At 29.2% G+C, this 14,026-nt stretch overlaps 1 protein-coding gene across 6 annotated transcripts in view; it reads left to right on the top strand.

The window, feature by feature from the left end:
- LOC142325165 (modular serine protease-like) overlaps nucleotides 1-14,026 on the top strand; it is an 85,887-nt gene that overhangs the window by 43,955 nt on the left and 27,906 nt on the right. For all 6 annotated transcript variants that reach the window (XR_012756498.1, XR_012756497.1, XM_075366574.1 and 3 more), the window contains exons 9-10: nucleotides 7,170-7,331; nucleotides 11,882-12,043. Coding sequence is in view for 4 of the 6 variants with exons in the window: in XM_075366574.1 (XP_075222689.1) it covers nucleotides 7,170-7,331; nucleotides 11,882-12,043 (324 nt within the window). In the remaining 2 variants the exon portion in view is untranslated. The remainder of the gene's footprint in view (nucleotides 1-7,169; nucleotides 7,332-11,881; nucleotides 12,044-14,026) is intronic.

The following is a 14,026-nucleotide window of genomic DNA, read 5'->3' as shown; positions in this document are numbered from 1 at the left end:
AAATATGATTTTGTATTGGTGATAAGCAGTAAGGACTTACTGCTTGTTCTTCAGCAAAACAGTAAGGTATTTTACTTTCATGAATATTGCTAGAGCCTACTATCTTACAATTATCAGAAGTCCAATACATTTCACATAAATAAAGAAGCAGAAATATCTGTCCAAAACTAAAATTAAGATATTGTTTATTGAATTTAAAGTTAATCTAGTAAAATTAAATCAGACTGAGAAGCTAAAAAAAAAATCTGACTACACATCTGAGAAAAGCTGTTATCAAGCCCTTACATCTGCCTGCACATAAATAATTAATAAAATTAAAAACAAAAATATTAACAGGTCCACACAGATTTAGGAATGCTTTTAAAATATATCAGACTCTCATAATTTCCAGTTTTAACAAACAAATATCAGAAACATCTGTTGGTATCAAAAATCACTGCATTGACTCCAAATTCCAATACCAAATAACTTTTACATCAGGGTGTAGTTCTGTACTACACAAAGATTGTTTTATATCAAAGACAAAGTCCCAATATCTATTTCATTCCTTGCAATCATTACAATCTCTGATAAATATTTTATACAGCTCTCCTGCATTTCACATCCACCTGCCATCCAAGGCTTTTAGTTTTTTTCTCTATATTTGCTAACCTTACAAGTAATCTCCTACTTGTCTGAGAAATAAAGTGATATAAAATATTAAGAAAATCTGTGTTAGAATCCTCACTCTCACAAGTGAAATCTACTGAATTTTCACCTCAGGTGTTAACTAATGTTTATATTTTCAACTGAAGTATAAATAACTCATTGATCTATTATTGGCAGCGATGCTTGATGCATGGGTGGCCACTGAACAACATGTGATCAATAAATATTGATGTAATGTTAAATTCCTAATCTAAAATATAGATAAATTCAAAATATCTTTCTTGTGTGCTAAAAGAACTATTCTGCCTCTTCAGTATGTATAATTTCCATTATTTAATGTTGAGAAACGACTAGGCAATCACAACTTTGTCTAAAGGTGATCAGAATAAAAAGCTGATTGAGCCACAAAACCTCTAGTTTAAATTTTTCTACTGGCCATTGATTGGAGCTTAGTTTTTCATAGAACTATGAGACATAGAAGTTGATACTTCTCTGGATCTCACCAGCTGTGAAAGCATAAATTTAAATAATAAAATTAAATTTTATCTACTTTTGTGCTAGTATCAAGCCTTTTCAGTCCGTCCCCAGTATGAATTTTTATTTCAAACTAATCTTATGCAGTAATTGACAGACTCATATCCTAAGGGACTTAATTCTCTTCAACGATGCTTTTGATAAAGTCGAAGACTCAAAAGTCTTTTTACTTCCATATGTTTTATTTTAATGTTCAGTTGTAATCCATAGCCACTCTCAACTTTAATGTATTTAATAGCAACTGCACTTTTTCTAAGCTATCAGCCATTAATACTGTGTCATCCATGTATCTTAAATAATTGATGACAACAACAATCATGTTTGTTCCTTTAATAACATCACCCAAAGGTTCTTTAAAAATCTCTGACTAAATATTGAAAAAAATGAAAGATACAACCCTGTCAAACCCCTCTCCTTTAGGTGAACTTTTATTCAAAAATTTGCTTTGTTGTTCCAGTTCAGATCACAATAAAATGAAGATTGCCATAACTATTCCCACTCTCCTCAGTACTTTCATAATCTCCTTACTATATTTCATAATGTTGCATCTATGTTTCGTAATGTATGACGCACTAGTTAATATTCCTGCAGCTTTGTACCAGCAATTGAATTCTAATATTTGTTTTTCTAATTCCTAAGTAATCTCTGAATTCAAACTGGGAATCACTTTAAGAATTTTCTTCAATTTTTCACTATATTCTGTCATATAACACACAAAAGTATGCTTGAAATACAAGAATATCTGTGGGTACTTTGTCCGGGCATAAAGTCTTTCTACGTTACACTTTTCAAATAGCAGGTGACCATCTCACTTCTACACACTCAGGATATCATATATTTGCACTGTATGTTAATTGAGCCATTTAAAAAGAATATAATGTTGAAACCATTTAATTAATAAAAAATTACAACTCCAATTCATGCATGAAAGCAGGTGGAAATCAGGCCCACTGATTGATGTGCACTTCTAATAAATTTTAAACCCTCATATCATTAAACCTTCACTTCTACTATCTCTCTCTTTTTCCTGTTTAGCCTCCGGTAACTACCGTTTAGATAATACTTCAGAGGATGAATGAGGATGATATGTATGAGTGTAAATGAAGTGTAGTACATTCTCAGTTTGACCATTCCTGAGATGTGTGGTTAATTAAAACCCAACCACCAAAGAACACCGGTATCCACGATCTAGTATTCAAATCAGTGTAAAAATAACTGGCTTTACTTGGACTTGAACGCTGTAACTCTCGACTTCCAAATCAGCTGATTTGGGAAGACGCGTTAACCACTAGACCAACCCGGTGGGTCACTTCTACTATCTTATAACTGTAAAACCATTCATTTTACATCTCTCTATACATAAAATATATTTTATACCCTAAGGTTGTATTCAAACCTAGGATAATATTATGAGTTGTGATTTATTCAACAATGAAGTTACTTAATAATAATAAATCAATGTTGTGGCTTATTCTTCTGTTTAAGTGAAAAAAATGAAATAAACTTATAGATTGATGAAATAGTTCTGAAGATATAAATTACAAAAAAAAAAAATTATTATATAAATAAGAGCAAAACACAAAAAAACTCATGAGCTGTATCAAAATAAAGATTATAATAATTAATACAATCAATATCTTAAAAAAATAATTTTAGTTTGGGAGAGAAAAAAATAAATAACAGATTAATAAATAAATTTTCACCTCGATGACAACAAATTGTAATAAAGGAAGGTTTTTAGTTGTAGCTAAAAAAACAATAAAAATATGTATATATAATTGTATCTACTAACATACACATGGTAATAATACAGGTGTCTTTAATTTTTACAGTTCCTCTGATTAAAATAATCAGAAAGGTTTACATAAACTTTTCTGTGACTAATTATGAATAAAAAAAAAACTTTCCTCGATTTTTTGTCTCAAAAGTAAAACAATGCAGTACTACACTTCTGCAAATGGAATTTGTAAGGCTAGGTCTTTAATTTTAGATAAAATTAAAGTAATTTAAAGAGTAAATTAGATTAAAGTAATTTAGAAAAAATTTGTCCTGATGTTATGCATTGAATACTTTTGAGAAATTTCAGTAAAATATCATAGAACATGGGCAAAAAGTGAAGTGTCTTCATTTAATGTGTATATATATAAAATTGAGAGTGGGTTCTCTTTTTTACAACAAAGCCATTGTAATTTTAACTAATTTACATTGTTACCTTCATTGTTCACCTTGCGTTTTGTAGTGGCTTTTTCAAGTGCAACCGTTTTTATAAAGTCGTTTTCCTGCATCTTCACAAGTGTGTCGCTTGGTGTCATTTGTTGTTTCATTTGGCAGTCTGAATTATGTTATACCAGTCATTTGGAATATAGGTAATTTTATGTTGAGAAGCTAGCTCAATTAGGCAAAAAATATGAATCAATTACTTCTACTGCAGTTACCTGTGTTAATTTAAGTAGTGACAATGCAACCTTTGTGTTCCTATTCTGTCCAGTGCAAGTATTGCTGTAAATAATTATGTTTTTTTGGTTAAGCTGAATGTGCTTTGTAAGACATGATGAGAGTTCTCATGAATCTCTTGATGTGATCGTCTCATCCCAAACATACATGTACCCTAAATTATTGTGTGACATCATGTATTTCGAAGTTACAGCAGTACACATTCTTTCAGTAGTGAGCCTCAGAAACAGTTAATATGGGAAATTGTAGGGCTTTTTGCAAATTTACAGTGAAAGTATACACATCAGACTTTTGCTTTTGCTCAATCAGCTTTTAGACTATCTCAGGCTTTTTCTGCATCTTCCAGGATGTTGATGGTCTGGCTGAGCTTTTTTTTCTTGATTGTCTTCTATATCAACTAATTGTTTATATTTATTGTACTGCTTGTAGGTATCCTTTTCAGCAATGTGAACTAAATTCAGTGTTACAAAGTCCATCAAAAAACTTTTTTTTAACAGTATTCATTTGTTTTTTCTCACACCATTCCTGATAAAATTTGTAAATTTTTCTAATGTTTAACTTAGGATATAGATATTTGCTGTGTGGATTATCCTTTCTTGTGTAGTGATTCTGAAATGCAGGAAAAATGTTTGTTAATATGATCTTTTACCAGTTTTTTCTGCTTGGAGTTATCTCCTTTACTGCTATATGGTTACCCCTTAAATCTTCTCCTGGTGACTTTCCACTTCTTTTTGAATAGCTCTCTCTGATCAATCTTCCCTCCTTACAAGAAAAGTACTAAAAATAGCTTTTTACCACTCAAGACAGTACTATCTTCTTTATGGAGGTGATACAAATTAGTACATTGCTTACCTAGTTTATTTCCATACATCGGCTGACTTTGTTAAACAGGTACTTTATATACAAGCCCACATAAATATGCATTCTGCTTACTGAAGTCACCCATTTCTTGAAAACATTTACGTTGTTCCCATCTGTCATGTTCAATAAACGATTCAATAATTTTTTAGAACATCCACAATCAATGTTTTGGAATTTCTTGGATTTCAGCAATTCACTGTCTGTTAGCTTTGAAGACTGCATCTTGTAGCATAACCTGAACTAACACAATTCAATAAACTGCTTAGGTTAGAGTGCTGTAAGTCAAACTTACTCCACTATGATTATAAACAAATTGTTATGTTGTTCAGTACTCTTAACAAGTACTGTCATTTATCAACCTAAAGTGAAATTATGACTTGCTTCATAATGAAACTAAATAGAAAACTTGATTCAGAATAGCGAAACACAAATAACTCAATTTTATTAAATTGTTGACTTACACTACTTTCATTCTCAGCACCCCATACACACATATATATATATATATATATATGAAACATAAGATATAAGAGTACATCAATTTCTCAAACATAGTTACCGCTGATATATTAATAAATTATTAAATGTACGAATCCACCTTACCAGCAATTAATTTTGAACATCTCAAGATCTTTCAGTCCTTAGACCGTCGTCAGGAGATTAAATATTATAAAATAAAGTTAAACAAATAAATTATTAAAACAGTCATGACTGATTGCTAGTTATCAGTATACTAGCTATGAGTGTACTGATAACTAGCAACAGTCATGATTGTTTTAGTATTTTAATTTTTTAACTTTATTTTAATCTCCTGATGATGGTCTAACCACTGAAGGATCTTGAGAACTTCAAAATTAATTGCTGGTAAGGTGGATTTGTACTTTTTAATAACATTTAATAATTTAATGTAAGAGTCATAATTTGGTGTAAGAGTATATGTATGAAACGTGAATATAAATTTATATTTAATAGATTCAACCCTAAGTACAGAACAATTGAAGTAGGATGACTTATCTTATTTCATTACAAAACAGAAGTTATGTAAGTAAAGTTAAGTTTGAGTAAAGTAAAATCGATGGAATGATTTTGCTTTGCTTAAGTGTTTGTTTTATTTTAAAAGTTTTAAGTTTTAATTTTTAATTATATAATTTTTATGTTTATTTTAATTACATTTTTACATTTTAATTTTGACTTTATTAATTTTAATTAATTGATCATTGTAATTTTAAATTTTTATATTTTATATTTTTATCTGTTGTTGGGATTATAATTTAAAATTTTTAATCTAACTAAAAGATTTTAAATTTTTTATGGTTTTAAAGTATAAGTTAAATTTAAACATTTAAAAAAAAAATTAATTAGTTTAAAAATATTTTTAACATAAAATTATAAATGAATGGGCGGTACATTGTCTTGGATTACAAGTTTTTGATATATAATGTATGAAGCTGATGATGTGAATTTTATTCACGAAAGCGCTTCTGTTATGTAATGCAATAAGGTAATTCATCCTATTTCAATTGTTCTGTACTTAGGATTGATCTATTAAATATAAATTAATTTGTATTGGTACAGAGGAGTATGGTTATTAAAAGAATTGCTTTTAAAAAAATAATATATATATATATTTTTTTTTTTCTGTTTGTTTTTCAGTTTTATGTACATGTGTATAAATATGTGTACATATATATAGAGCCAACCTGTCTAGCACCTGTCTAGACATAGAACCTGTCTAGAATAGTCTAGAACCTGGACCCTAGGGGCTCAGGTCAGTCCAGGAGAATCCCAGAGTCAACTCAGAGGCTCCTCAAAGCCTATCCTGTTTGTTACCAGTTGATGGTGATGATTGGTCTAACCTCCCATGAGGTGCTCGCATACCTCTTCACTCTAGCCTCACATGCAGTTCCCACGGAAGCCCATTATTGTTAAACAAAATTTTTTTAAATTTATTTATTATTTTATTTAACGTAAATTTTAATTCTATTAATTTTGTAATATTATTCATTTGATTAGTTCAAATCATTCAGTTCAAACTCAGCTCATGCAGTGATAAGAGACTTGTTCACAGTTTATTCATTCAATTCATTAAAGTTTCTACTTCGAGTGGCAAATCTCCACTGCTATATATATATTTTTTAGAGATTTTTCGAGACGAGATGCAACTAAAAACTTTCTCAGTTATGCCAAAAAACATGGATAAAAGTTTGGTTGTGATTGATCAAGTAGTTCTTTTTTTGCTTAAACCAAACAAAAACCCTCTTCCTCTTTATGTAATAGTATATAATAATATATATGCATAGAAAGGAACATAATACATACATGGTTGTATATGCATATTTGCTTAATGAATTTGCAATTAAGTATCATAGCAGTATAAATAACAAATTATCAGTAACAAAAATTATAACACTTGCTATCAGAGGAAATCTTTCTTTATTTGTTTTCTGATTATGATGTAAACTTATGTTAGGCTTATTTCTAGCAAATTTTTTCTTGAATCAATAAAAATACCAGACCAACAGGAAAACCACTGGATCTCTGATTTAGTAGGCAAGTTCATTACTACTGTTACTACTGAGGTAGTCAAAGGATCTTGCTCTAGTTTTTTTTCAAAATAAAGTAAGTATATTTTTGATTTCTTTAATTTTTTTGTAATTATTATTTATTTCTAGAGTGTGGAGAGCTTAAACATCAGGAGAAATTAATATCAGATGGCATAACAGCTAATAAAACATATCATCCATGGAATGCTGGCATCTATAGAGTCCTAAAAAATGGAACAACTTTACATATCTGTGGAGGAACATTGATATCACCATTTAGTGTTTTAACAGGTAAAGTGAACATGTTATATCTTATTATAGAAAAGAATAAGATTTTTTATAAAATCATGCTTATTTGAGTTGTTTGGGGCAAGTTTTAAAAATTTTTATCTTGTTCATCAAACAAATACAATTTGTATTTTTCTTTGTTTTCCTTAATTAAAGCATGTAGTTAAGGTTTCAGCATAGAGGACAGGAATGGAATGGAGTGTTTACATAACTGGTTCTGCATTCCTTGTTTTCTTGAACTGGATGTAGGTAATTTTTCTTTTAATGTGCAGTGATAAGATGCATTGTTTGCAATTATTATAGAAGCTTTGGAATATTTTTTATTAATTTTTCTTCAGCCCAATTTAAATAATTTTTTGAATTTGTAGAGTTGAGGTAGTCATCACTTTTGCACTTTGCAGATAAATAAAGCTTCGAGATATATCAGATTTCTTCTCCAGTGTATATAAGAATTAAACTACAGCCTTTAGAAGAGTTATTAATTTGTCTTCTAAAGCATCACGTCATGATTTAGTAAGGTATTACTAGACAAAATATGTGTGCTTCATCAAGGCAAATGATCTGCCTGTTATTGGTTATATTTTTTTGATTAAAGTAATTTAGAAAAAATTTGTCCTGATGTTATGCATTGAATACTTTTGAGAAATTTCAGTAAAATATCATAGAACATGGGCAAAAAGTGAAGTGTCTTCATTTAATGTGTATATATATAAAATTGAGAGTGGGTTCTCTTTTTTACAACAAAGCCATTGTAATTTTAACTAATTTACATTGTTACCTTCATTGTTCACCTTGCGTTTTGTAGTGGCTTTTTCAAGTGCAACCGTTTTTATAAAGTCGTTTTCCTGCATCTTCACAAGTGTGTCGCTTGGTGTCATTTGTTGTTTCATTTGGCAGTCTGAATTATGTTATACCAGTCATTTGGAATATAGGTAATTTTATGTTGAGAAGCTAGCTCAATTAGGCAAAAAATATGAATCAATTACTTCTACTGCAGTTACCTGTGTTAATTTAAGTAGTGACAATGCAACCTTTGTGTTCCTATTCTGTCCAGTGCAAGTATTGCTGTAAATAATTATGTTTTTTTGGTTAAGCTGAATGTGCTTTGTAAGACATGATGAGAGTTCTCATGAATCTCTTGATGTGATCGTCTCATCCCAAACATACATGTACCCTAAATTATTGTGTGACATCATGTATTTCGAAGTTACAGCAGTACACATTCTTTCAGTAGTGAGCCTCAGAAACAGTTAATATGGGAAATTGTAGGGCTTTTTGCAAATTTACAGTGAAAGTATACACATCAGACTTTTGCTTTTGCTCAATCAGCTTTTAGACTATCTCAGGCTTTTTCTGCATCTTCCAGGATGTTGATGGTCTGGCTGAGCTTTTTTTTCTTGATTGTCTTCTATATCAACTAATTGTTTATATTTATTGTACTGCTTGTAGGTATCCTTTTCAGCAATGTGAACTAAATTCAGTGTTACAAAGTCCATCAAAAAACTTTTTTTTAACAGTATTCATTTGTTTTTTCTCACACCATTCCTGATAAAATTTGTAAATTTTTCTAATGTTTAACTTAGGATATAGATATTTGCTGTGTGGATTATCCTTTCTTGTGTAGTGATTCTGAAATGCAGGAAAAATGTTTGTTAATATGATCTTTTACCAGTTTTTTCTGCTTGGAGTTATCTCCTTTACTGCTATATGGTTACCCCTTAAATCTTCTCCTGGTGACTTTCCACTTCTTTTTGAATAGCTCTCTCTGATCAATCTTCCCTCCTTACAAGAAAAGTACTAAAAATAGCTTTTTACCACTCAAGACAGTACTATCTTCTTTATGGAGGTGATACAAATTAGTACATTGCTTACCTAGTTTATTTCCATACATCGGCTGACTTTGTTAAACAGGTACTTTATATACAAGCCCACATAAATATGCATTCTGCTTACTGAAGTCACCCATTTCTTGAAAACATTTACGTTGTTCCCATCTGTCATGTTCAATAAACGATTCAATAATTTTTTAGAACATCCACAATCAATGTTTTGGAATTTCTTGGATTTCAGCAATTCACTGTCTGTTAGCTTTGAAGACTGCATCTTGTAGCATAACCTGAACTAACACAATTCAATAAACTGCTTAGGTTAGAGTGCTGTAAGTCAAACTTACTCCACTATGATTATAAACAAATTGTTATGTTGTTCAGTACTCTTAACAAGTACTGTCATTTATCAACCTAAAGTGAAATTATGACTTGCTTCATAATGAAACTAAATAGAAAACTTGATTCAGAATAGCGAAACACAAATAACTCAATTTTATTAAATTGTTGACTTACACTACTTTCATTCTCAGCACCCCATACACACATATATATATATATATATATATGAAACATAAGATATAAGAGTACATCAATTTCTCAAACATAGTTACCGCTGATATATTAATAAATTATTAAATGTACGAATCCACCTTACCAGCAATTAATTTTGAACATCTCAAGATCTTTCAGTCCTTAGACCGTCGTCAGGAGATTAAATATTATAAAATAAAGTTAAACAAATAAATTATTAAAACAGTCATGACTGATTGCTAGTTATCAGTATACTAGCTATGAGTGTACTGATAACTAGCAACAGTCATGATTGTTTTAGTATTTTAATTTTTTAACTTTATTTTAATCTCCTGATGATGGTCTAACCACTGAAGGATCTTGAGAACTTCAAAATTAATTGCTGGTAAGGTGGATTTGTACTTTTTAATAACATTTAATAATTTAATGTAAGAGTCATAATTTGGTGTAAGAGTATATGTATGAAACGTGAATATAAATTTATATTTAATAGATTCAACCCTAAGTACAGAACAATTGAAGTAGGATGACTTATCTTATTTCATTACAAAACAGAAGTTATGTAAGTAAAGTTAAGTTTGAGTAAAGTAAAATCGATGGAATGATTTTGCTTTGCTTAAGTGTTTGTTTTATTTTAAAAGTTTTAAGTTTTAATTTTTAATTATATAATTTTTATGTTTATTTTAATTACATTTTTACATTTTAATTTTGACTTTATTAATTTTAATTAATTGATCATTGTAATTTTAAATTTTTATATTTTATATTTTTATCTGTTGTTGGGATTATAATTTAAAATTTTTAATCTAACTAAAAGATTTTAAATTTTTTATGGTTTTAAAGTATAAGTTAAATTTAAACATTTAAAAAAAAAATTAATTAGTTTAAAAATATTTTTAACATAAAATTATAAATGAATGGGCGGTACATTGTCTTGGATTACAAGTTTTTGATATATAATGTATGAAGCTGATGATGTGAATTTTATTCACGAAAGCGCTTCTGTTATGTAATGCAATAAGGTAATTCATCCTATTTCAATTGTTCTGTACTTAGGATTGATCTATTAAATATAAATTAATTTGTATTGGTACAGAGGAGTATGGTTATTAAAAGAATTGCTTTTAAAAAAATAATATATATATATATTTTTTTTTTTCTGTTTGTTTTTCAGTTTTATGTACATGTGTATAAATATGTGTACATATATATAGAGCCAACCTGTCTAGCACCTGTCTAGACATAGAACCTGTCTAGAATAGTCTAGAACCTGGACCCTAGGGGCTCAGGTCAGTCCAGGAGAATCCCAGAGTCAACTCAGAGGCTCCTCAAAGCCTATCCTGTTTGTTACCAGTTGATGGTGATGATTGGTCTAACCTCCCATGAGGTGCTCGCATACCTCTTCACTCTAGCCTCACATGCAGTTCCCACGGAAGCCCATTATTGTTAAACAAAATTTTTTTAAATTTATTTATTATTTTATTTAACGTAAATTTTAATTCTATTAATTTTGTAATATTATTCATTTGATTAGTTCAAATCATTCAGTTCAAACTCAGCTCATGCAGTGATAAGAGACTTGTTCACAGTTTATTCATTCAATTCATTAAAGTTTCTACTTCGAGTGGCAAATCTCCACTGCTATATATATATTTTTTAGAGATTTTTCGAGACGAGATGCAACTAAAAACTTTCTCAGTTATGCCAAAAAACATGGATAAAAGTTTGGTTGTGATTGATCAAGTAGTTCTTTTTTTGCTTAAACCAAACAAAAACCCTCTTCCTCTTTATGTAATAGTATATAATAATATATATGCATAGAAAGGAACATAATACATACATGGTTGTATATGCATATTTGCTTAATGAATTTGCAATTAAGTATCATAGCAGTATAAATAACAAATTATCAGTAACAAAAATTATAACACTTGCTATCAGAGGAAATCTTTCTTTATTTGTTTTCTGATTATGATGTAAACTTATGTTAGGCTTATTTCTAGCAAATTTTTTCTTGAATCAATAAAAATACCAGACCAACAGGAAAACCACTGGATCTCTGATTTAGTAGGCAAGTTCATTACTACTGTTACTACTGAGGTAGTCAAAGGATCTTGCTCTAGTTTTTTTTCAAAATAAAGTAAGTATATTTTTGATTTCTTTAATTTTTTTGTAATTATTATTTATTTCTAGAGTGTGGAGAGCTTAAACATCAGGAGAAATTAATATCAGATGGCATAACAGCTAATAAAACATATCATCCATGGAATGCTGGCATCTATAGAGTCCTAAAAAATGGAACAACTTTACATATCTGTGGAGGAACATTGATATCACCATTTAGTGTTTTAACAGGTAAAGTGAACATGTTATATCTTATTATAGAAAAGAATAAGATTTTTTATAAAATCATGCTTATTTGAGTTGTTTGGGGCAAGTTTTAAAAATTTTTATCTTGTTCATCAAACAAATACAATTTGTATTTTTCTTTGTTTTCCTTAATTAAAGCATGTAGTTAAGGTTTCAGCATAGAGGACAGGAATGGAATGGAGTGTTTACATAACTGGTTCTGCATTCCTTGTTTTCTTGAACTGGATGTAGGTAATTTTTCTTTTAATGTGCAGTGATAAGATGCATTGTTTGCAATTATTATAGAAGCTTTGGAATATTTTTTATTAATTTTTCTTCAGCCCAATTTAAATAATTTTTTGAATTTGTAGAGTTGAGGTAGTCATCACTTTTGCACTTTGCAGATAAATAAAGCTTCGAGATATATCAGATTTCTTCTCCAGTGTATATAAGAATTAAACTACAGCCTTTAGAAGAGTTATTAATTTGTCTTCTAAAGCATCACGTCATGATTTAGTAAGGTATTACTAGACAAAATATGTGTGCTTCATCAAGGCAAATGATCTGCCTGTTATTGGTTATATTTTTTTGATTGCATCCTATTATGTATTTGTTTAAATCTTGTGTCAATTTATATTTAGTTTAATATAATTGTTTTTTATTTTGCTAACAGTGTATGTCTATGTTCTTTAGGTCATTTAAAGAAAGGGTGATGATTTTGTTCTAACTTTTACACTTAACAAGAATTGTTCATAAAATATGAGTCACATTACTAGTCTGTGTTGGCTTATTATTTCTTAAAGTGATGCATTAGTCTTGATTTGCAGTGTGTGTAATTTTCAAATGCTGGGTAATAAATTTTTATAAGAGTTAATTTCATTAAAATATTATTTTCAAGAAATTAAAATTACGGGTAGGATGATAATAGTTCAGTACAGTTGTTGTGGTAATAGTACTAAACATCTTTTAATTAAAATTATATTTAACGACTATTTGTGGCAATAATTTTTACGAAGTAAAATAAGTTTTACTAGTTTATATTGTAATCTGTTATACTGAGAATGAGATTTGCATGCTTCACCACCTATTAAAAAACTAGTACACCTTGTTTAGGAATGATGAAAGAAAGTGCGAAAAAATTGAGATGGCAGCTTTGGATCTAACTATACCGTCCTTAAACTTTTTAAGAGAAAGTATAAGAAGATGGTTTCAGTGTAATGAACGTACATTAGTAAGGGTATTATGCGTGACTAAACAAAGTCAGATCCTTGAAACCTTTGTGTTCAAGATGTACTTTGGTGGTTGGGTTTCAATTAACCACACATCTCAGGAATGGTCTATCTGAGACTGAACAAGATTACACTTCATTTACATTCATACATATCATCCTCATTCATTACATAAGTAATACCTTACATTGGTTCCAGAGGCTAAACAGGCTAAAACAAATAGATAAGACACATTAAACTGCACCAGCTGTTTTATAATATAATATGTGATGAATTTGCAAGACTGATTGAATAAATTTTTTAAATAAATAGAAAATAATTACTTGACTGTATTATTTATTTAAAAAAAAAATCCTCTTTAGTATTGAGATGTAAGAGTAATTAATAAATTTGTTTACCTAGATTCTTGATTTAGTCAATGTACTCTCTAAGAAAGCATTCTATTTTCAATTAATTTTTTAATTTAAAAAAAAATTCTATATGAATTATTACCTGCATATGAATTTTAATTAGTTGTTAACCACTTTTATTATGATTACTGTAATCTCCTAACTAATTATCCCTGGTTGGCATTATTATTTGTAAATATGCAAACTTTTGGTAAAAATTATGCTTTTAGTAAGTAGTATTAGTTTGATGTGTAAAATTTACAGAGGAAGAAAGTGTAATATGTAGACTCCTGGACACACTTCAATATTGAATAGATGTTCATAAATCTTTATGGAAAAGAACTTTGGATTTCGTTCTGAATGTATCCAGG

This window comes from Lycorma delicatula, chromosome 5 (genome assembly GCF_047948215.1).
Source record: "Lycorma delicatula isolate Av1 chromosome 5, ASM4794821v1, whole genome shotgun sequence".
Classification (NCBI taxonomy): domain Eukaryota; kingdom Metazoa; phylum Arthropoda; class Insecta; order Hemiptera; family Fulgoridae; genus Lycorma; species Lycorma delicatula.
This window is presented reverse-complemented; position numbering and strand designations above follow the sequence as displayed.